This window comes from Cynocephalus volans, chromosome 5 (assembly GCF_027409185.1).
Source record: "Cynocephalus volans isolate mCynVol1 chromosome 5, mCynVol1.pri, whole genome shotgun sequence".
NCBI classification, from domain to species: Eukaryota; Metazoa; Chordata; class Mammalia; order Dermoptera; family Cynocephalidae; genus Cynocephalus; species Cynocephalus volans.
The window spans coordinates 60,313,285-60,333,672 of record NC_084464.1 but is presented as its reverse complement, the minus strand read 5'-3'; the positions used below and the strand labels follow the sequence as shown (position 1 = coordinate 60,333,672).

The 20,388-nt window shown below is 34.8% G+C and overlaps 1 protein-coding gene across 2 annotated transcripts; it reads left to right on the top strand.

Moving 5' to 3' along the window:
• The first annotated feature begins 796 nt into the window (after positions 1-796).
• LOC134378515 (cysteine-rich secretory protein 2) lies at positions 797-13,742 on the top strand. Of its 2 annotated transcripts, none has more exons than XM_063097702.1 (7): positions 797-865; positions 4,155-4,271; positions 5,854-5,941; positions 8,039-8,184; positions 8,771-8,868; positions 11,402-11,490; positions 13,615-13,742. In XM_063097702.1, the coding sequence occupies exons 1-7, from the start codon at positions 797-799 to the stop codon at positions 13,740-13,742; spliced, it is 735 nt and encodes a 244-aa protein (XP_062953772.1). The 2 variants fall into 2 exon arrangements, with proteins under 2 accessions (XP_062953772.1, XP_062953773.1); XM_063097703.1 differs by having other exon boundaries at positions 5,854-5,945; positions 8,043-8,184.
• Positions 13,743-20,388: the final 6,646 nt, after the last annotated feature.

The following is a 20,388-nucleotide window of genomic DNA, read 5'->3' as shown; positions in this document are numbered from 1 at the left end:
TGCTTCATCTAAAGGACCTAGAATTTTCTGACACTTTGAGAAAAGGACATGGGCAACCAAATGCAGAGTGTCTTTTATAAAGATAATGAAAATATTAAACAACTTTTGTAACAAATCATGGATTGAGCAAACTTGAACAGGCTAGATTTTCAGTACATTAATTGTATTTGTATGTTTTTATGTACAGGGAAATGAGGATATACATAACTATAAGGAAGAAAATAAACATAACTTCTAATCACTGCATTAGAGAAGTAACCACTAATAAAGTATTTATACATTTATATATGAGTAATCCCAACCGTAGAATCTTGATTAAAGTCTGGTATAAATAAAAGGACAAACAAGTCTACTTTTCATAGAGAATAGCAAATCAAGGATGGTACACACTGAAAATAAACTTTCCCAAAAAATCAAGATGAATAATGAATGTAACCTAATTAACTCCAAAGGAATCTGTTTTGTCCACATTTTTATCTTTTGATGGGGTAAGGGAAACAGAACCAGGCAGGAAGAAGGGAGTATGTCCTTAGCCTTTATAGATGTACCTCAAGGGCATCAGTCAAGTTCTTCAGTTTATTTATTACTGTCCTGATCAGAGGTAAGGTTGGCTCCACTATGATTCTACTGGTACCATATGGCAATAATTCTCTTGTTACATCATTAACAAATTTGGGTGTGATAGTTCCTTTGAGATAACCAGAATTATTACATTGGTTTTCCCCCTCTTCATCAGAAGTCTGTGTACTATTTGTTTCAATGCAGACCTTTGTTTTCTTTGACTTAGTTTCCAGCAATGGCTTTACTCCCTGTGATGTTACTTCTGTTTACGGTGCTGCTCCCATCTCTGCCCACCGAAGGAAAGGTAAGGTTAAAATGGAAAATCTTTTTAGAACTATCCAGCAACTTTGTGTGACGGCAAGCTACTCTGAGACTGGAAGGGGCAAGAGTGTCTGGTACATCACAGAGTTCTCATTAGTAGTTCAGAGCATTCAACACAGTTACTGTGATGAAAGGCTGAGACTGTACTGTCCAGTGCAGTAGCCACCAGTCACATGTGGCTATTGACACTTGAAATGAGACAGTTTAAGATATTCACCAGATTTCAAAGATTTAGAACAACAAAAAGAGAATAAAATATCTCATGAATAATTTTTATATTGAATACATGATGAAATGATAATATTTTGGTTATTTAGTAAAATCATGTATTAGGTTATTAGGGCTGTTGTAACAAACTACCACAAGCTTGGTGGCCCAAAACAGAAACTTATTCTCTCACAGCTATGGAGGCCAGAAGGTTGAAATCAAGATATCTGCAGGGCCATACTCGCTCTGGAGGATCTGAGAAGTATCTGTTTCATGCCTTTCTCCTACTTCTGGTGGCTTCTACATATACCATCACACTCTTGTATAAATTTAGGTCAATGTTTGGTGTTCCTTGGCTTGTAGCTGCATCACTTCAATCTCTGCCTCCATCTTTGCATTACCTTCTCTTCTCTGTGTGTCTCATAAAGATACTTGTCATTGAATTTAGGATTCCCTTGGATAATCCAGGGTGATCTCATCCCAAAATCCTTAACTACATGTGCAAAGATTTTTTTTTTTTCCGAGTAAGATCACATTCACAGATTCTGGGCATTAGGACATGGACATAGCTTTTTGGGGACCACCATTCAACTCATTAGAAATGAAATATATTATTTAAATTAACATTACCTGTTTCTTTTTTTAAAATATGTTTCTTTTAATTTTTTTAATATGGACACCTAGGAGTTAAAATTACACATCTTGCTTGAATTGTATTTCTAATGGACAGCACTGGTTTCTGGATTTAAAAAGCTAATGATAGCCCTCCTGCCCCAAGATCTTTTCTAATTTCCTTAATTTTAATCTATTTTAATGTGACCCCCACAGAAAATTAACAATATATTTATATATACTTAAATTAGCACAACTTCATCAAATACTCATATATCACCACCTATAATTTTCATAGTTACTGTGTAAGAATAATTAGACCTGTTTTTTAAATTGAAAAAAATTTCTAACTCTGAAGGTGTTAGTGTTTATTAATGGTTGTAGGATTAGTATGGTTGGTCATTGCTTACTTTTTTTCCACACACCCTCCTTTAACTCTGGGCATACAAGATTAGCTAGGACTTCTCAGACTGGAGAATTCTGACTCTTGGTTCAAACCTCATTGGGCATTCAGAAATATGGTCCCTGTATTACAATAATCAAATTATTATCAATGTGTAGATAATTTATTCATTACCTAGGGCTTCATTCAAATAATTTGCTGTCTTTTTAGTTTCCTTCCCAAACTATCTTCTTTCATTGCCCTTTCCAATTCCCTTTAACCTCTCTGTTCCATCTCCTGGTCTTCATTTTTTTTTTTAATTTAAAAAGCAGATCTAAATATTAAAAAGTGAGATGTTATTTGGTCTTTGGTACCACTAAAAATTTACTGATCAGACACTCTATACAAGCTCTCCCAGTATAATTTTCTGTGCCTTCTCAAGATGCCCAGAAAACACCATTCATCTTTTGAAACTCCACACCAAAATCATCTTTTATGAAGCCTTCCCTAACTTTGAGCAAAAAGAATTGATTCCTCCTTCCTCTCTATCATGTGGGACTCTACTATCAGTTTTGTTATCATGTGGTATGATAATTATTTATGTCATACCACCTATATAATATAAACTCTTTAAAAATGGATAGATACTCTATTTTATCCACTTCATTCTCAACGCTTTTAATATTTCTAGTCATGTATTAAAAGCTTTATTGATACTCAAAAAAAAAATGCATCTCTTCAGTATATTTTTTATGTACAAAGCAAGATGGAGTAAAAAGCAGGAAATAATTACTTCTTTCTTAGGAACCAACTTTTTATGTTTTGAAATAAAAGTACCTTAAGCATGTTTTTGAGGTTAATAGGAAACATACAGGGATGTTATTTTATGCTTTGATGTAATGCAGAGATCGGCCACTGGTATATAATATGTGAGTCCTTTCCAACTTAGGGGTCAGTAGCTGTTTAGGATCTATTGGTACAGTGACATTCACTATTGGACACTGTCTTTAGGAACATAAAAGCAGGAGGGAGAAATGAACATATAATAGATAATGGCAATAAAATGTGGTCAAACATGTTTGCAATATTTGGAGAGACTTAAGGGAACTCAGTATGGGGGGAGAAGTGGATAACTTATCCTAAGGTGTCAGATAAAGTCTGTAAGGGGCCTGTCCCTTTAACCTTATACTTCAAAATCTTGCTCAACCCCATATAACATCACACTCTTGTGTGTTAAATTTAGGTATTAAAATTACTTAAATCTTGAACCAACAATTTATATACCCTATCCCACCCCTCTCCAACCCCTCTCACACAGCCACAAAGATAAACCAAAAATATCAACACCTGCTTTAATACCTTATTGGTTACATTACTGTTATTAAAAAGAACAAAGTCAGCAATAGTCCAGTAGTCCATTCATTAGATGGATTTGCTCCCTCCAAATTGCCTTGGAGTCTTTTTAATATTGCAAATCTGTCTTTTTGAGTGACCCCACAAAATCTGCTACATAATAAGAACGGTTTTACTAGAGTACTGAACGCAAGACATGCACTTTAACTGGGCTTAAACATTCTTTCTCTTAATGCAGATACCATGTCAAGGCAAAGGTATCAAAATAAATCAAAAATTCAAAAATGAGTCATGGGCTCCACCCTCACCCCACCGTGCTGCAGCCTGATTGAATATGAATGAATATGTTTTAAGGTTCCTATTACGGACCTTTGTGGTAATAAAGTATTATCACTCATATGTCTATGAAAATCATAAATAGCTCCCTTGAACTCGGAAATTGGTATTTGTGGCCTCAGAGGAATTTTTAATTTGTCATGGCATTAATTATTCCCCATTCTCAAAGCTTCAGTCTACTACTTTTCTATTTAAAAGTCACAGATTCGGCTCGGTTTCATTGGCAATACTTAACTAATATTTGCTTTTAATACTTGTACAATAACATGATAATAAAATACTATGCACTTTTTAAGGTGATCTTTGTTCCCGTTAAGTTACCCACTAGTATAGGCTATTTTCAAAAATGTTAAGGAATAATTCTAGTTTTATTTTCCTTTAGGATCCAGCCTTTTCTGCTTTGTTAACCACACAATCACAAGTGCAGAAGGAGATTGTAGACAAACACAATGAACTAAGGAAATCAGTCTCTCCATCTGCCAGCAACATGCTAAAAATGGTAAGGTTAGTAATGTAAGAAAAGTGGTAGGAACCATCTGTGGAAGGTGTGGGCAGCTAGAAACTGGTATCTCTTAAGAACTTTTGTAGTTTACAAGGTTCTGTCTCTATTTTTACTATTTTATTTGAACTGTTATATGTGGAGGACTTTTTTTTTTTTTTTTTTTTTTTGCTTTAAAAATGGTTAAATAACTCATCAGGGTTACAAGGTTATTGAATTGGGAAGGCAGAATTAGAAACCAAACCTTTGGGCATCCATTGTGAAATCATCATATTTTTTAATCATTATCTTTCCTAATCTAAAATCAAGAAATTCTCTTTCCTTCAGAATCAGTGTCTATCATTTATTGTAAATAAAAGCCCACTTCTCAGGGCAAAGTCCCTGTAAGCTGAGTTATCTCCCACATGAAAGCAATGGGCTACAAATGGAATTGAGAATAATCTAGGTTAGCTATTACTATTACAATATAGTTAGAATATTTCGGTGTTTATTAATATTTAGATTACCACCATTACTAAAAATCTTAGGCATGGCTGCTGTGCTATCATAAATAGTCAGATATTATCATCTTAGATATTTCCCTCCTTATACACATTACCTATAGACTTTGTGCAAAAATTGGCACAGGGCAGATAAAGACATGCTCAAAAACAAATGAGTGCGCCCAAGGTCCTAAGGCAGGAGCCAAGGGCAGCATCCCGCAATGGGAAACAGTCATGGAGCACACTGAAAACACCACTTCCTCGCAGGAGGCCCAACACAGCCACTGCCACAGCCACTGCTGTGGCAAAAGTGCTTGACACCACAACAGTAACCACAGCTACAGTGCACGTGGCCCACTAGACACCCAACTGCAGTGACACAAGGAGAGTCACCAGTGAGGACCAGAAAAAGAAGAGGACATCTCTCTCTCAAAGCCCACTCCAGTGTAACAGAAGAAGCAACTGCTCTACCATGCCCCTGCTGTATTTCTGATTTTAGTAATTTCTGTCTTCTCTCTTTTTTTCTTGGTCAGTCTAGATAAGGGTTTGCAAATTTCGTTGGTCTTTTTAAAGAATCAAAACAAAACAAAACAAAGCTATTAAGCAGTCTGCAAAGCACCATTGATATAAATATTTTAATCAAACATTAACTTTACATAATCCTTTTAGGGTATAATAATCTTTAAATATATTGTGTAACTTGTTAAATATGTAACTATCATTCAGTTCCTTTGACAGACTTTGTTACGGGAGATTGAAATCAAGCTCAAAACTCATTAAGTTCTAAGTTTTTTCCTTCCTCTTTTTTTTTTTTCCTGCATCTTTTCTCTTATGACAGTTTTGAATTTTCTAAATCAGGTAGTTAAGATCATTTTTGTTTTCAAGAGTTCATCACAGTACATTTCTATATTATGAAGTAAAAAGATTGTACTCATAACAAAACAAAATAAACAAAAAGACATTGTAATATCCATGATAATTAGGTAATACATTTACACAAGTTTTAAAGTATTGCAAGTCAATCTATCAATCAGATTATAAAGCATATGCTTCATTGTGGTTTAATATTAAGTGTATTTTTTTTTTCTTATGGTGTTCAGCAATGGAGCAGAGAAGCAACAGCCAATGCCCAAAAGTGGGCAAACAAGTGCACCTTACAACATAGTGATCCTGAGGAACGAAAAACAAGTATGTAAATTAGTAAATATGTAAATTAGTAAATATTTGTTGAATAAATGAACAAATAAAATAATAATGATCCATTGTAGGACATTGCATTAAGAAGACTATGTTGCTTATACAACTGCCTTTTTAAAGTCAAAGTATCTGTATAGAGATAATTATAATAAGAACAATCTTATGCCTGTTTGTTGTTTACATTATACAAATAATGTCTCACACAGTATCTCATTTGCTCCTCTCAACCATCTCATGAGTAAAGCAGGTCATACATCATCTTTTTGCATTTTAAAAATTAGAAAACCATAATGTGGGAGGAAAGTAACTTACCCAAGGACACAACCTGAAGTAGTACCATACTAGAGATTTTTAACCAGGCTTTCTGATTTCTAACCCACTGCCTTTTTTGTGGTATTATGTAGCTGTTGAGTGTATAAAAATCTATTTTTTGTATTCATAAAATATATTAAAGTTATGTTGAGTTGTTTCTGAGTATTGTTCTAAAATATTAAACCCTTTTAAATTATATCAACATTTTATCATATTTAAATTTTACAAAAAAATAAATATTTTGAAAGTGTTTATTTTTAAATTTTTTTATATCAGGCAGTCAAGTATTTTGTATAGACTGGGTGCTTACAATGCACAGAATACTATATTAGACTAATAAAAAAAAGACATATTAATGATTATAAAAACTATGAGAGGAAAAAAACTTATGTGCATGAACTTTACATAAAATATTTACTTATCAAGAATGACATACATGTAGGCAAGCCCAATTTGTTTTTTTGGGTTTTTAAAATTTTTTTAATTTTAATAATATTATTTTTTTATATTCTAGGATGTTGTTGCAGAGCAGTTGGAAGGGAGGGGGAGAGGGGAAAGGGGAGGGAAATGTGGTGGAAGAAGGAGAAAGGAGGAAGGATGAGATTAAGGCCTGTGGCAGCCCCATCATCCACACAGGGGAGACTGAGGGGCTTCAGGTGGTGGCTTGGTCATTGCCAGGCTGGGTACAGATGTCAGGGGGCTGTGGCAAAAGCCCTTACCCTCCCACCCCCCAGCTCGGGAACCCAGGACCCTTCTTGCTGCTGCTCGGTGGACATCTCTGTGCTGGTTGCCCGTGTCAGGAGGGCGTGGCTGAGGCCCTTGACCTCCCACCGAACCAGCTAAGGAGAGCCTGGGGCACTTCCTGCAGTGGCTCGGTGGTAGTCGCTGGGCTGGGCAAGCCTAATTTGAAAGTAGTGAATAATCTATGTGTTTTTCAGTCAACTATTGTTATATATTATCGATGCTGTAATAATGAAATTTTGAAGAGAGATAACTGAATTCAGTGGGAGATTGAAACAAATGGTCTTGAAGACCCAAGTCTACTGTTAGATTCTTAGTTTCTTTCCTTCTCCATTATAAGAGATATTTATGAATATTTTATACTCTCTTTAAGCAACATGTAGACATTACATTTTAAGCTACTAAAATGTAAATATTAAATGAGGCTTTGCAAAAAATAGGGAAGTGTTTCTTGACTGTAAGGCACTTCTTGTCTAACTCTCTGAGGAGGATTTGGGCTATGACATTCTGACTTCCTGGTTAAAGGAAGACTCATAAATTTTGAAAACCATCATTCCTCCTGGTGTCACTTATTTCTTGATTGGGACTCTTACATGACTGACCATAAAGCCCTTTTTTCAAATTTTACACGAAATCATAAATATTTTATAAAGACAGAAAGTGTAGGTGTTGATTACTGTCTTTAACAAGCTTACAATACAAAGCTAAGAGCAGAGGAGGCATACACACACAAAGAATTTAGCATGTAAATAAATGCATCTTTAACAATCCAGAGGGAGAAGGATTTTTTTAAAGAACAAAGTCTTCTCAACCTACTCAGAGCTTTGTGTGTTCAGGCCAGCTTCAGTGTGTTAGGCAGTTCTGATTTCTAATCAGCTTTCTAGCTAAGGAACTGAGGCACCTTCCTGTTTATTAGTCAACAGTTAGTCACTATGGGCCCTGTGTTGGAAGGGCAGCGTCTTTGTTTGTGTAGTCAATTTCTTTTGCCATTGCATGTTTTATTGCTTTCCTCATGAATGATCCGTTTTTTCTTAGGTAGGATATGCGGTGAGAATATCTATATGTCAAGTGATCCCACTTCCTGGTCAAATGCAATCCAAAACTGGTATGATGAAAGTCTAGATTTTGTCTATGGTGTAGGATCAAAGAGTCCCAATGCAATGGTTGGACATTATACTCAGGTAAGAGGAATGGATGAAAATACCTCTGTCACAAATTTTCTTTTTTTTTTTTTTTTTTTTTTTTTTTTCCGTGACCGGCGCTCAGCCAGGGAGTGCACCGCTCATCCTTATATAGGATCTGAACCCGCGGCGGCGGGAGCGTCGCCGCGCTGCTAGCGCAGCACGCTACCGAGTGCGCCACGGGCTCAGCCCACAAATTTTCTAATATAGAGAGCTTCTCCACATTATGACAGATTTCAATCTTCAATTTGGGGGAAGAGCCTGCGTAGGTATAATACAGTCTTGGCATTTGACTGGTATGTCACCTAGAGCTGTCATTTTCACTCATAGTCTGCCAAACTCTTGGTAGGGAAGCATACTCTGCATTGTTTCTACATTATAAATGATGAACTGGTGACTGTACATGGAAATTTAATATTGTATAAGTTTATGACTTTGATTCAATAATATAATATTTTTAATAGGTATATGGCTACAAACTACAACAGTAACATTTTTCAGTTTTGCATTTGCTACTATTTGTTTTTTGATATTTTTCCTTTTTCCTAATGTGCTTTCATGTATTTATTCCATTATGGATTTGTAGCTTGTTTGGTATTCGTCTTACCTCATTGGATGTGGAATTGCCTACTGTCCCAATCAAGATAGTCTAAAATACTACTATGTTTGCCAATACTGTCCTGCGTAAGTACACACTTTAGAGTTTAATGCTAATAATTCCACCTGAAATTTAATATTTAAAAATTCTTATATATTAAACCAGAATAAAAAGCATATTTCAGGAAAGCGGGTGGGGAAATAAGTGTTTGGAAATGTTTTCAAGGTTGAGACACATTCAGCTTCTCAGAGAAGAGAGCAGCTTGTCGGTTCCAAGTATAAAATTGGAAGCTCTGGTTCCTCATTTATAAAATGATGTCTTTTCTCTCAGTTGGCTTGCTCTCGGGTCAGAGTTACTTCGTGAGCATGTGTAGTGCGCATTTCTCTAGAACTGGCTTCATCAGTTCTTGCTGATTTCACACTCTAAGAGTGTAGAAGCTTGATTAGTTAAGCAAGAGGTACTGGTGGGATAGCAAGTAGGGGTCAGACATATTGTGATTATGTCCCTTTCTGCTCAAATATTCTTACTCCTGCTTATCTAAAAACAAACAAACACAAACAAACACTTATTAACATTACAAATGATTCATTTGGGGGGGCCTCAAAGGCTTTCAGGAGCTCTTTAATGTATTTACATTTTTTTTTAAAAGCCCTTTTATTTTCAATTCTTTTTTTAAATTGACCATCTTGCCAATAAAGATTAGGTTTATTAAAACTCCAGATTTCACAGGTTCTTTCAACCCATCACCAGATGGCAGGAGGGTACCTTAAGTGTCCTTATCAGCTTAACACAGAGCTTTTGAACCATAGATGCTATACATTTGAGTAGGTATACCGTGTGAAAAAAGCCCTTTTCAGCCCCCCAAAATGAATCATTAAGTCTTGGCTTTTCAGAATTTTTTACAGAAAACTCCATGACTATCTTGCAAGGTCCTGAAGGGGAAGGAAACATGCCCCTTCATCAAACAATATGTTTGAAGTTATCCACAAAGTATTCTTATTTTTTATTCTGCTTTTATTATTTATTTACTTATTCATTCATTCATTCATTTATTATTTATTTATTTATTTATTCACTTATTTATTTGTTTATTTATTATTTATTTATTTATTTATCTATTATTTATTTATTTGTTATTTATTCATTCATTCATTCATTTATTCATTCATTCATTCATTTTGGTGGCTGGCCAATATGGAGATCTGAACCCTTGACTTTGGTGTTACAAGGCCACACTTTAACCTACTGAGTTAGTCAGCCAGCCCCCAATATTCTAAAAAATTCCTAAGTCTTGGCTTTTCAGGATTTTTTGCAGTAAACTCCATAACTACCTTGTAAGGTCCTTATCTATAGCAGGAAACATGCCTCTTCATCAAACAATATGTCTGAAGTTATCCAAAAACTTCTACAGATATATTGAAGACATATTTACAATATGTGCGTTAGTTTTAATTTTTTTTAACATTTGAAATTCGTTACCACTTGGTCCCCAAAACCAATCCTCCTGCAGGATTTGTTTTGAGACTATGGATAGCCCAGGTGATGTAAGGTTCCATTTTGAAAACTATGACTTCCAAAGTCATTTTCTTGCTAGAACCTATTAGGATTTAGTAGAGAGAATTGAAAAGCCCTAGGAGAAGGCATCCAAACTCACTGCCTGGCCCTCACAGGGGGCAAGATGGAACCAGGTATTCAAAGTGACAGTTGGAGGGAATAATGAGAGAAAGCAGGGGAGAGAGAACTTCCAGAGCACTTTTCTATCTATTTCACAATTTTTCAAGTGCTCCCACACACACAGCCATATTCTGTGTGAGGAGACAGACATCCAGCTGCACTGCCTTGGGACCTCGTCCTACTTGGCACTACTGAGATGTGGACTCCCGTGTGTTCTCAGATGAATAAAGTGGCCAATAAGATAATGATCATCAGGGAGTTGCAGGTTAGTCACTGTAAGACTCTCACACCCTGGATATTGATGTTTATCAAAACATTTTTTTTTTTTTAAAGTAACATTCCTTTTTTGGTAAACATAAAAATCTCACACATGCCACCTCTGGAAACTCACAAACCTTCCTAAACACATACACCACTAACTACTCAAAACTTACTACCTCCATTCAGAATTTTTTTAAAAATGTGCTGGGGCTTTATTGTTCCTAGTTCATATTAGAGAAATTACGGTATTTTTAATCTTTCAAATATAGAATGGTTTTGTAACATGGAGTGTTTGTTTCCCTTCTACAACTCCGTACCCCCAGGATATTCTCCTGTCTCTCCAGTGTACGTTTTACTCCTAGCTGGCACCTTCTTGGGCACTGCCTTAGCAATTTGACCGAGTTTACTGGAAGATGAAGAGGATATTGCCACATTGAAGTACACTCTGAAAACTTTAGACTCTAGTTATCCACTGTTTAGTCGCTCAGCTTGTGGAATATGGCCAAGGGGATGGGTCAATGTGTGAAGCATTTTCTTAATGTTGATAGTTATCTGAATTACACATTGGAAATTATAATTTTTTTAGTTCTGTTGACATACTAAAAACATTAATGCTGCCTTTGGAGTATAAACTGTGAAAAATTAAAAGTGAAAATATTTGATATTGTGTATTTCAAATTTCAGTGGGAATAGTGTGAGTAGGAAGAATACCCCTTACCAACAAGGAAGACCTTGTGCCAGTTGCCCTGGTAACTGTGACAATGGACTATGCAGTAAGTTTGAAGTGATTCATTTGCTATTGTGTTACAAGTTGATATTTTCTTTTTTTCAATGAATTAAATCTCCTAAAGTAAACATTTTAAATAATGTATTTATGCAAAAAATGCTTAATAAAGTGTGTTTATATAAACATTATTTTACTTTAGTATATATATATTATTTGTCATGAAAAAAATATTACCATATGTAACATAATGGAACATCTACCATCAATGTGTTTTTGTGACTATGCAGAGCCCATTAATATTAACTGTGCTCCTTTCTGGTAAATCGTTTATCTCATCAAAGTTACCATCACTATATCAATAGTGGTATTTCAAAAGAATCAAAATGTATAATTCTTAGTGAGAGACCATGTTAAGGCTGTATCTAGGTAGGCACACCAAATATTGGTGTTTCTTTTGTGCTAATAAGTTCATCAGCTGATTTTCTCACTTCTATAGTATAATTAGAATCATAGTGTTTGTCTTTATGATCACTTTCCCTGTAATATATAATATATGATGTTTAATATCTGAAATAAATATATAAATATATGATAAATATAATATATAAGATAACTTGTATAATAGTATTTTTGTGCACATTTTAATGACAAAATCCAATCTGTATATAGTATTGGCTCACAGAACCCACAAACCTATTATTGCAGAAGAAGAGAATAAAATAAATGTCATGTATTTCATTTTTAAAATTATCATGCGTAGAAGTTAAAATAGCTGTTGCTTTTTTTAGTTGGGGTATTTGTATTAAAACTATTATGAATAATAGAGTTCACCCACTCATGAAGAGAGTTTTTTACCTTTCAAATGCATTCATCACTTTTTTTCCCCTTTCTTTCTTTTCTTTTTTTTTTTTTTTTTTGGTGGCTGGCCAGTACAGGGATCTTGAACCCTGGACCTTGGTGTTATCAGTACCACGCCCCAACCATAGTTAACCAGCCAGCCCTGCATTCACCTTTACTTAGCATTTTTTCTGACCCAATTGTATAGCAATAATTCAAACTATTGCTGATATCAAATCAGTAATTCAACCAGAAAAGAAAAAAGTTGAATGCTTATACTTCTGCTGGATGCTATTTGCTATGTTTGAAAATCATCCTATTGGCACTCAACTGAAAGATTTAAAATGAAAGAGCGACAAGGTCAGAGCTTTCTGGCAATAGTATGCAGAAACAATCTGATAGAAGCCAGCTAGGAAACTGTTGAAAAATGTGGGTTTAAAAAAAAAATATTGTCTTTACTGCAGGGCTGGCAAAACGAATGAAGAAAAACTGACAGATTTGAGAGGCAGAGAGTAGAATAGTCAGTGTTTGTTACTTGTGCTGGCTGAATGCTGGTCAAAAGAAGAGGGAAAGTTTTTCAGATTGATTCCAGTTCCTGAATTAAACTGCTGACTGGTTGGAGTGCCCATTTCACTGAGACTTTGGAGGGATGCAGGGACACCATACTCAAAAATTGTCAGCCTTATGGGTAGTATGATGAATTTAGTTTGAGATTTGTTGAGTTTGGGATGCCTAGGGGACATCTAACTAGAAACATCAAAAGAAAAAAGGGCATACTGTCCTTGTTTTACATCTGTATCCACCCATAAAGATCATTTACTTCAAAAAAAGAAAAGAAAAAAAACATTGGAGTGCAAAGTCATACAGTCCAATAGTATGAGATGATGTAAATGTTCTCTATCAACATTTGTAAGTTTAGCCACTAGTCACATGTGGCCTCTGAACATTGGAAATGTGACTAGTAAGATTAAGGGAACAAAATTTTAATTTAATTTATTTAGATTTAAATAGCTACATGTAGCTAGTGGCTCCCATATTGAACTTTGTAGGTGTAGAGATATTAACATTCATTTTACTCTGCAAGCTGAGGGAAAACTGTATGTCAATTCATTTTAGAAAATATCACTAAATTTAAAACTAGAAAAGTGATGGATTAATCAGTGAGCTCAGTTAACTCATGTTCCCCTCAAGATATGAAAGGTCCATCATAGTGTAAATGATGCTAATTTGTCTGTTCACTCCTACCTCCTCTCTCATGCACTTTGAATGTGTGGATTGTTTTGCTGCTACTGAGGAAAATGACAGTGAGGTAATTAATCTGTTTCTGTTACAGCCAATAGTTGCGAGTATGAAGATCTCCTTAGTAACTGTGCTTCCTTGAAGAAAACAGCTGGCTGTGAACACGAATTGGTCAAGGAAAAGTGCAAGGCTACTTGCCAATGTGAAAACAAAATTTACTAAAATGCCCAGTGCAGGTCATGTAGGACTATGTGCAGAAGGTCTGCATCATGTAACTGACACACACCAGGGGAAAATTGTAGGTATGTTAGTTGCAAATTTGATCCCAAACAGCAATGCAATTTTTTTTCCTAGATCTTTACACAAATTTCTTCCATGCAATAATTTTCAAAAATAGCATAGTCTATGGTGACAACTTTACACTTTGATATAAATTTGGTGCTTTAGCTATAATGAATTGAATCAAGTTGAGGATTTTTAAAGTTGTGTAATCATAGCATTTAGGTCACTAGAACTTTGGATCAAAGTGGAGAATTGAGTGTTTCCTGAAACCGCATACTAAAAAAGAAAAGGCTGTAATACCATTGTCAGTCCTACTACATGATATTTTACCTGCATAATAAATGAATTCAAAGCTTGACATCTACATTTGTCTTATGGCCTTTCTTTTAAATGAAAGTAATCAGCTTTTAGAATAAAGAACTTATCTAAGCAACCACATGGGTGTGATTCTTACTCAATATTTTTATAGTACTCATAATTGACCTCAGCTAGACTCAGTCCAGATAAATGATTATACAAAGCAAAACTTCCAAATTTTATAGTTGCCTATATAATTAAAAAATAAATCAGTTCCATTCTTACTTACTTTATCTTTTTTGACTTTTTGATCTCCTCTGTACTGGTTTAGTTGATTAAAAAACAAAACAAAAAGCAAAACAAAAAAAAAAGTGACAGTTAAGACCCACAGTTCAATGGTAGTCAGGCATAAAGTGCCTCATAATTTTATAAGTTACTTAGTGACTGAATCCTATTGACTTCCATTTTTATTATCTTAAAAACCTGTTCTGTAATTATAAAAATGGTGACAAAAAAAATAGTTTAAACCTTGAGGGGTATTGATTGAGTGATGGCATGAGGGAGTCCTCTGAATTGTGGGTTACTTAGATATATATATGTAAACATTACATGAACTATACAATTAAGATTTTGTGCACTATGCTGTACACAAGGTATGCCTCAATTTAGAAAAACAAATGCAAGAAGAAAGAGAGAGAGATAGAGAGAAAGAAAGAGAAGGGAAAAAAAAGAAAAGTAAGATATTACCATGGTATGGCATGGGGAGCATGTTTGGGAGCAAAATCAGGTGATTAGTTTGGGGCACATTAAAAGTGGAGATGTGGAGAAGGCAGCTGAATATATAGGTAAGGATTCAGTCTAGAACAGAGATAAACATTTGGGAAACATCTTTGTATAGATGGTACTTATAACCATGCTATTACATGAGCTTCGTGGGAAGTCAGTGAAGCAATATGAAATCCCAGAATATGGTGAAGCTTGTGAAAACAAGATGCAAAGTTTCGCCAAAAGTATCAAAAACAGGAGAATGACCAGACAGAAAATTAACCAGGAAAAATCAGAATTAATCTCTACTCTAGGCCTATTGGACCTAATGGATATTTATAGAACATTTCATCCAAAAGCTGCAGAATATACATTCTTCTCAGCAGCACATGGAACATTCTCTAGAGTAAAACATATGTTAGGTCACAAATAAGACTCAAGAAATTTAAAAAATTGAACTATATCAACTAACTTGCCCAACCACAATGGAATAAAACTGGAAATCAATAACAAAAGGGACACTAGAAACCACACAAATACATGGAAGTTAAACAACATGCTCCTAAACAACAAATGGGTCAAAGAAGAAATCAAAAAGGAAATTTAAAAATTCCTGAAAACAATTGAAAATGAAACACAACATACTAGAACCTATGGGATACAGCAAAAAGTTCTAAGAGGGAAGTTTATAGTAATAAATGCCTACATCAAAAAACAAGAAAGACCTCAAATAACCTAACATTATACCTCAAAGAACTAGAAAAACAAGAACAAACCAAACCCAAAATTATTAGGACAGGAATAACAAAGATCAGAGAAGAAATAAATGAGGGATTGGAAATAAAAAAGGAGGATGAAACAGGATTAAATAGTATAATGTAAATAGATGCCAGACAAGCAGATTATTACATTAATCTGTGAGAAATTCTTACAATTTAAAGCAATTTTAGCAATTTAGCATTCTTGAACCATAGTGTCATATGGATTGTGGAAGCACTTGGATTGTGGAAACACATAATTATTTTTTAAATTTTGCTGAACTAAATTTGTTTCTCTTTTTAATAGTTCATGCATATGAATCAAGATTTATCTCATAAATCTGTGTGTCTGTGTGTGACCTATTTTATCTAAATGTTCAGCAGAATTTCATTAAATGCTTATTAAAACTTGGGGCCTATTTGCTAGTGCTATTACAGATATTTGAAACTAGTTGAAAAAAATTCTAATTAGAGGAAAATATCAATCTACAGTTCTCTGTATCTGTTCAGCACAAAATTCTGACCTTGATTGGATGCTTTTATTTAATGACTTCTATGCATGCAGGCAGTTAGGCAGTGCATTGGGTTAGCAATGAGCAACCACTCAGGAATTTGTAACAAAAATTTTGCTTCTTAGTTAAACCAAGAGATGTTATCAATTTCTATTGATATGTTTGGGAAGTCCAAAAACCCTATGCAAGGTAACCTAGATTTACTCTCCTGTAGATATTTTTAGAATGTAATTAGAATTTATTAAGTGGAATCTTAATAAGAAAAGACTGCAATTAGACTGGGAATGTCTGCCTAAGGCAGTGGTTATTAGTCATCCCCCAACCAGCAGCATCAGCATCCCCTGGGAACTTGTTAGAACCTATTGACTCAGAAACTGGGGGTAAGATACAGCAATGTGTGTTTTAAGCATTAGAGTTTCAGATTGACTGGCATAAAGCATGGAATAGGGGAGGCAGACACCAAATGTGGCAGCCTCCAGTATAGTCATTTGGGGAGGGTGCTCCACACAGGGCAAAGCTCTTTCATGAGCCTCATCATGAACTGTATGAGATGGCTCTCAAAACTATTTCCCTTTGCTCTCATTTTATATTCAAAAACAACCTTTTTATTACATGTTTAACCTTCTAAATACCCCATCACTGTGAAAAAGAAGTCCTTAATGGGAGACATAATCATCCTAAACTTGAATGGATAGCTAATACTTTAAGTGATAGAATCAAGGGTAGCAAGCATCAGAAACCTGGAATATGACAGTAACTAAGATGAAATTTAGGTTCAAAAATCAATTGCAGAAGAACAAGTTCAGCAGTACTTAGTGCACAAATATCTTATTTGAAAAATACCTAGAACTTTTCTTTAAATGCAAAATTGACTTCCAACAAAAGTATGACAGCACTACCAGTGTGTTAATACAATCCAGACTGGATTTATAGGAAAATGTTTACTCAAGGCAAATAAAAGTCCCATTCTACAGTGCATTGTGGAGAATGCAACCAGAACCTTGTATTCTATAGTGATACTTAATTTTAACAGACTACTTGAACAGGTGTCCAAAGAATGATGAAAGGGAAGTGAGGTATATTAAAATCCTATAAACCATTAGGACATCCCATGGAGCCAACTTGGATACCAAACCCACAGCATCCTACAGACATGAGCATGGCTGCATCTCACTGAATGATCATTAAATGATCGTTTTGGAGAGTCAGGAACATTATTATGCCTGTTTCGGTTTTGACACTGCAATATGTAGTGGCCACCTCACTCCCTTCACAGGTGACAAAACTTGATAAAAGGAATTCAAGTGGGAAAGGTGACAACTTGATGTTGCTTCTGCTTGGAGTGAGATGATCAGAAGCATGTGGGTAAGGCTGGTTCTTATGGTAAACACGTAACAGTGACCTAAGGCTGGAGATTCTGCTCTCTTGTCTACCTCACTGTAAATCCTCATGTTACAGTGTTCGCCACCTCCACAATTACAAATATCCCAAACCACCCCCCCCCCAAAAAAAAAAAAAAAAATAGAAAGGCAATGAGTGGGAGGGACTAGCAAGAAGATGAGAGAGCAGGTTCCACTGGTCATAAGTAATTTTTTCTTCTACTCCTCAGGTTAAAAAAAAAAAAAAAAAAAGATCTATAAGGATTCTGGAAAGATGTAATCAGATGGAAATTTTTTTTTCCCCAGGTCTTCAGAAGAGCTGTACCCCTGTAGAAAAGCAATCAAATTCTGTTTAATTTTCCAGAGTTAGAATGGCACTCTTTGGAATATGGCCCCATGCTTAAACTGTGACAATCACTGCCCATGTGAATTGTGTATGCCCTACCCAACCTAATCAGGTTATATAAACTATTTGGAGTCATGAATGATTTTTTTTCTTGTATCCCCTAAAGCACTTAGCACCCTGTAGACCCATATTTGATGTTCAGAGAATATTTGTTGTATTCAGTTACTTCTGAACACCTCTCCTACCTGGATACATTTTTTGGTATACTTACCCTGCAAGAATGAGATGTCAGAGCTTAAAAGGACTTTCAGAGGTTCTGTTACTCTGCACACTTTTGAGAGACAGAAAAAAACCCCAAGATAGGAGTTTGCAGAGATAATTAGTGTAATGTTGATTCTAAACCCAGGTTCCCTGACTCCAATTCCAGTGATCATTTCACTAAAACTCTAATATTCTCAAATATTATTTTTTATTTATCTGCCATAATCATGTTTGCCTTTATTATCTATTTCCTTATGAAGTACCAATCCCTTAAAAGATTGCCTGCTAGGCTCTCCTTAAATTTCATTATTTCACTTGGTGTGTATAACTAGTCCTCTGTTAAGTATTTACCACCCAGTACTCTGCTTGACATTAGCTACTGAGTAATAATTTAATAAATGGATACATGAGCAAGTAAGTAAATAAATTTTAAAAACTGAGTAATTGCTATTTTGTGAGACTGACATGGACACTACAGGAAGTACCCTTATTGCCAGAGAAATTACTAATATATTTTTTTTGCTACAATTTTATGTGAAAGAAGACCGCCTATTCTTCAATTTATCAAAAATAAAAAAGAGAATACTTGTCATCCCTTCCTCTTTAGTAAACATGAAATATCACTTTTATAGGATGCCAATTTCCCTCTCAAACAAACTACAGGGAAGAAACAAAGAAGTCATGAAAGTAGAGTTTAGTGGATTCTCATGTTCTCTCTTTAATACTGTATTTTTTATTTCAAAATGGTCAGTTTTGAATGTATCGGATGTTTGTTGCATGTAAAATTGAAAGAGAAAGTAAAAATATCTAAAAATTTAATTTAAAGAACATACCATAATATATTTGATGGAACAAGAACATTGAAATTAAAAGGCAAGTTTGGGCACTAATATATAGCAATTTATATTTAACACACACTGGATATCCAGCACCATTATGCATAGGTCTGGTGAACACAGGATAGTCTTTCATTAAAACATGTATTGACTATATATTGAGGCTCTAATATGTCCCACATGTGCTTAGTTGCATTGGAATACCCCGACTTCATAGAAGGTATCAGTCTCCTCAATATGTTAAAACAATGTGGGTAGATTTTACATTATTTTCTAAAATGAAAAACTCCATTTAATGGAGGTCATTATTACTAACAGGGATGAAAATTCAGTTCAATATTTTTACTGGCAATTTGCAGTGATGAGTTAGAGTACTGACTTGCCAAATTTCTGATTGAAATTGGAAGCGATAATTAAGAAGTTCAGTCAAGATGAAGTGATTAATAGGGTGGAGCCAGCCTGCTCCACCAATTAAAAAAGCAGGAAAGACTGATTATGGTACACTTGCAGGTCACTGAATCAAGGTGAAGAGTGGCTGAGAAACTACTGATTTCAGTCTTTTCTGGGATAAAATAAGCACTAGCCACGTTTTTCTTGTGTCAAAATAAAACCTTCTGCCCCATTACTTCACAGTCTTGTAATATCACTGCATGATATTTCTGAACTTTTCATGATAATATTATATGAACATTAGATATTATTATTATTATTAGACTACATAAGAAGTATTATATTTTTATTGTATGATTCTATATGGGAACCTTTAATAAGAAATGACTTAAGGGGAACGTGCCTGACAACCATGACTTATTACAAATGCTTGAAACAATAAAAAAGATTGGGGTTGTGCGTATATGATAGCCACCTTCAAATATCATTCAACTTCATTCACTGGTCTACTAATTATGAATATTGTGACTTGTCTCCCCAAATCCAATTCATCGTGTACACTGCTATGAAACTGTTCTTGCTGTAGCATACTTGTTATGTGTTTCCCTTCTGTTTAAAAATCTTCCAAAAGATTATCTCTCCTATAGAATAAAGCATTTAACTTGAAATATTATAACCTTTCATAAACTGGCTATAAATTCTATTCCCAACTTTTTTCTTTTCCACAATGGGACAATGCAACTATTTGGGAGTCCCTAATCAGATGGCATGGTAAGAATGCATGGAGTTTCCTCTTGCTGTAGCACCCCAGGCTTTTCTATTCATCTCTGGAAGAAGGATGTGATGTTTTATTTTCCTTTTTTATGCCACCAGTATATAGAACATAACTTGCTTTTAATACATACCTGCTGAATTTAATATATGTAGTAGATAACCCATAAATCTGTAAAATTCAGAATACTTTATGTCCTTAGTTAAGTATATAGATATATCATTTATTATGCTTTTATTGCAGAAATCAGAAATCTCAACCCCAAATGAC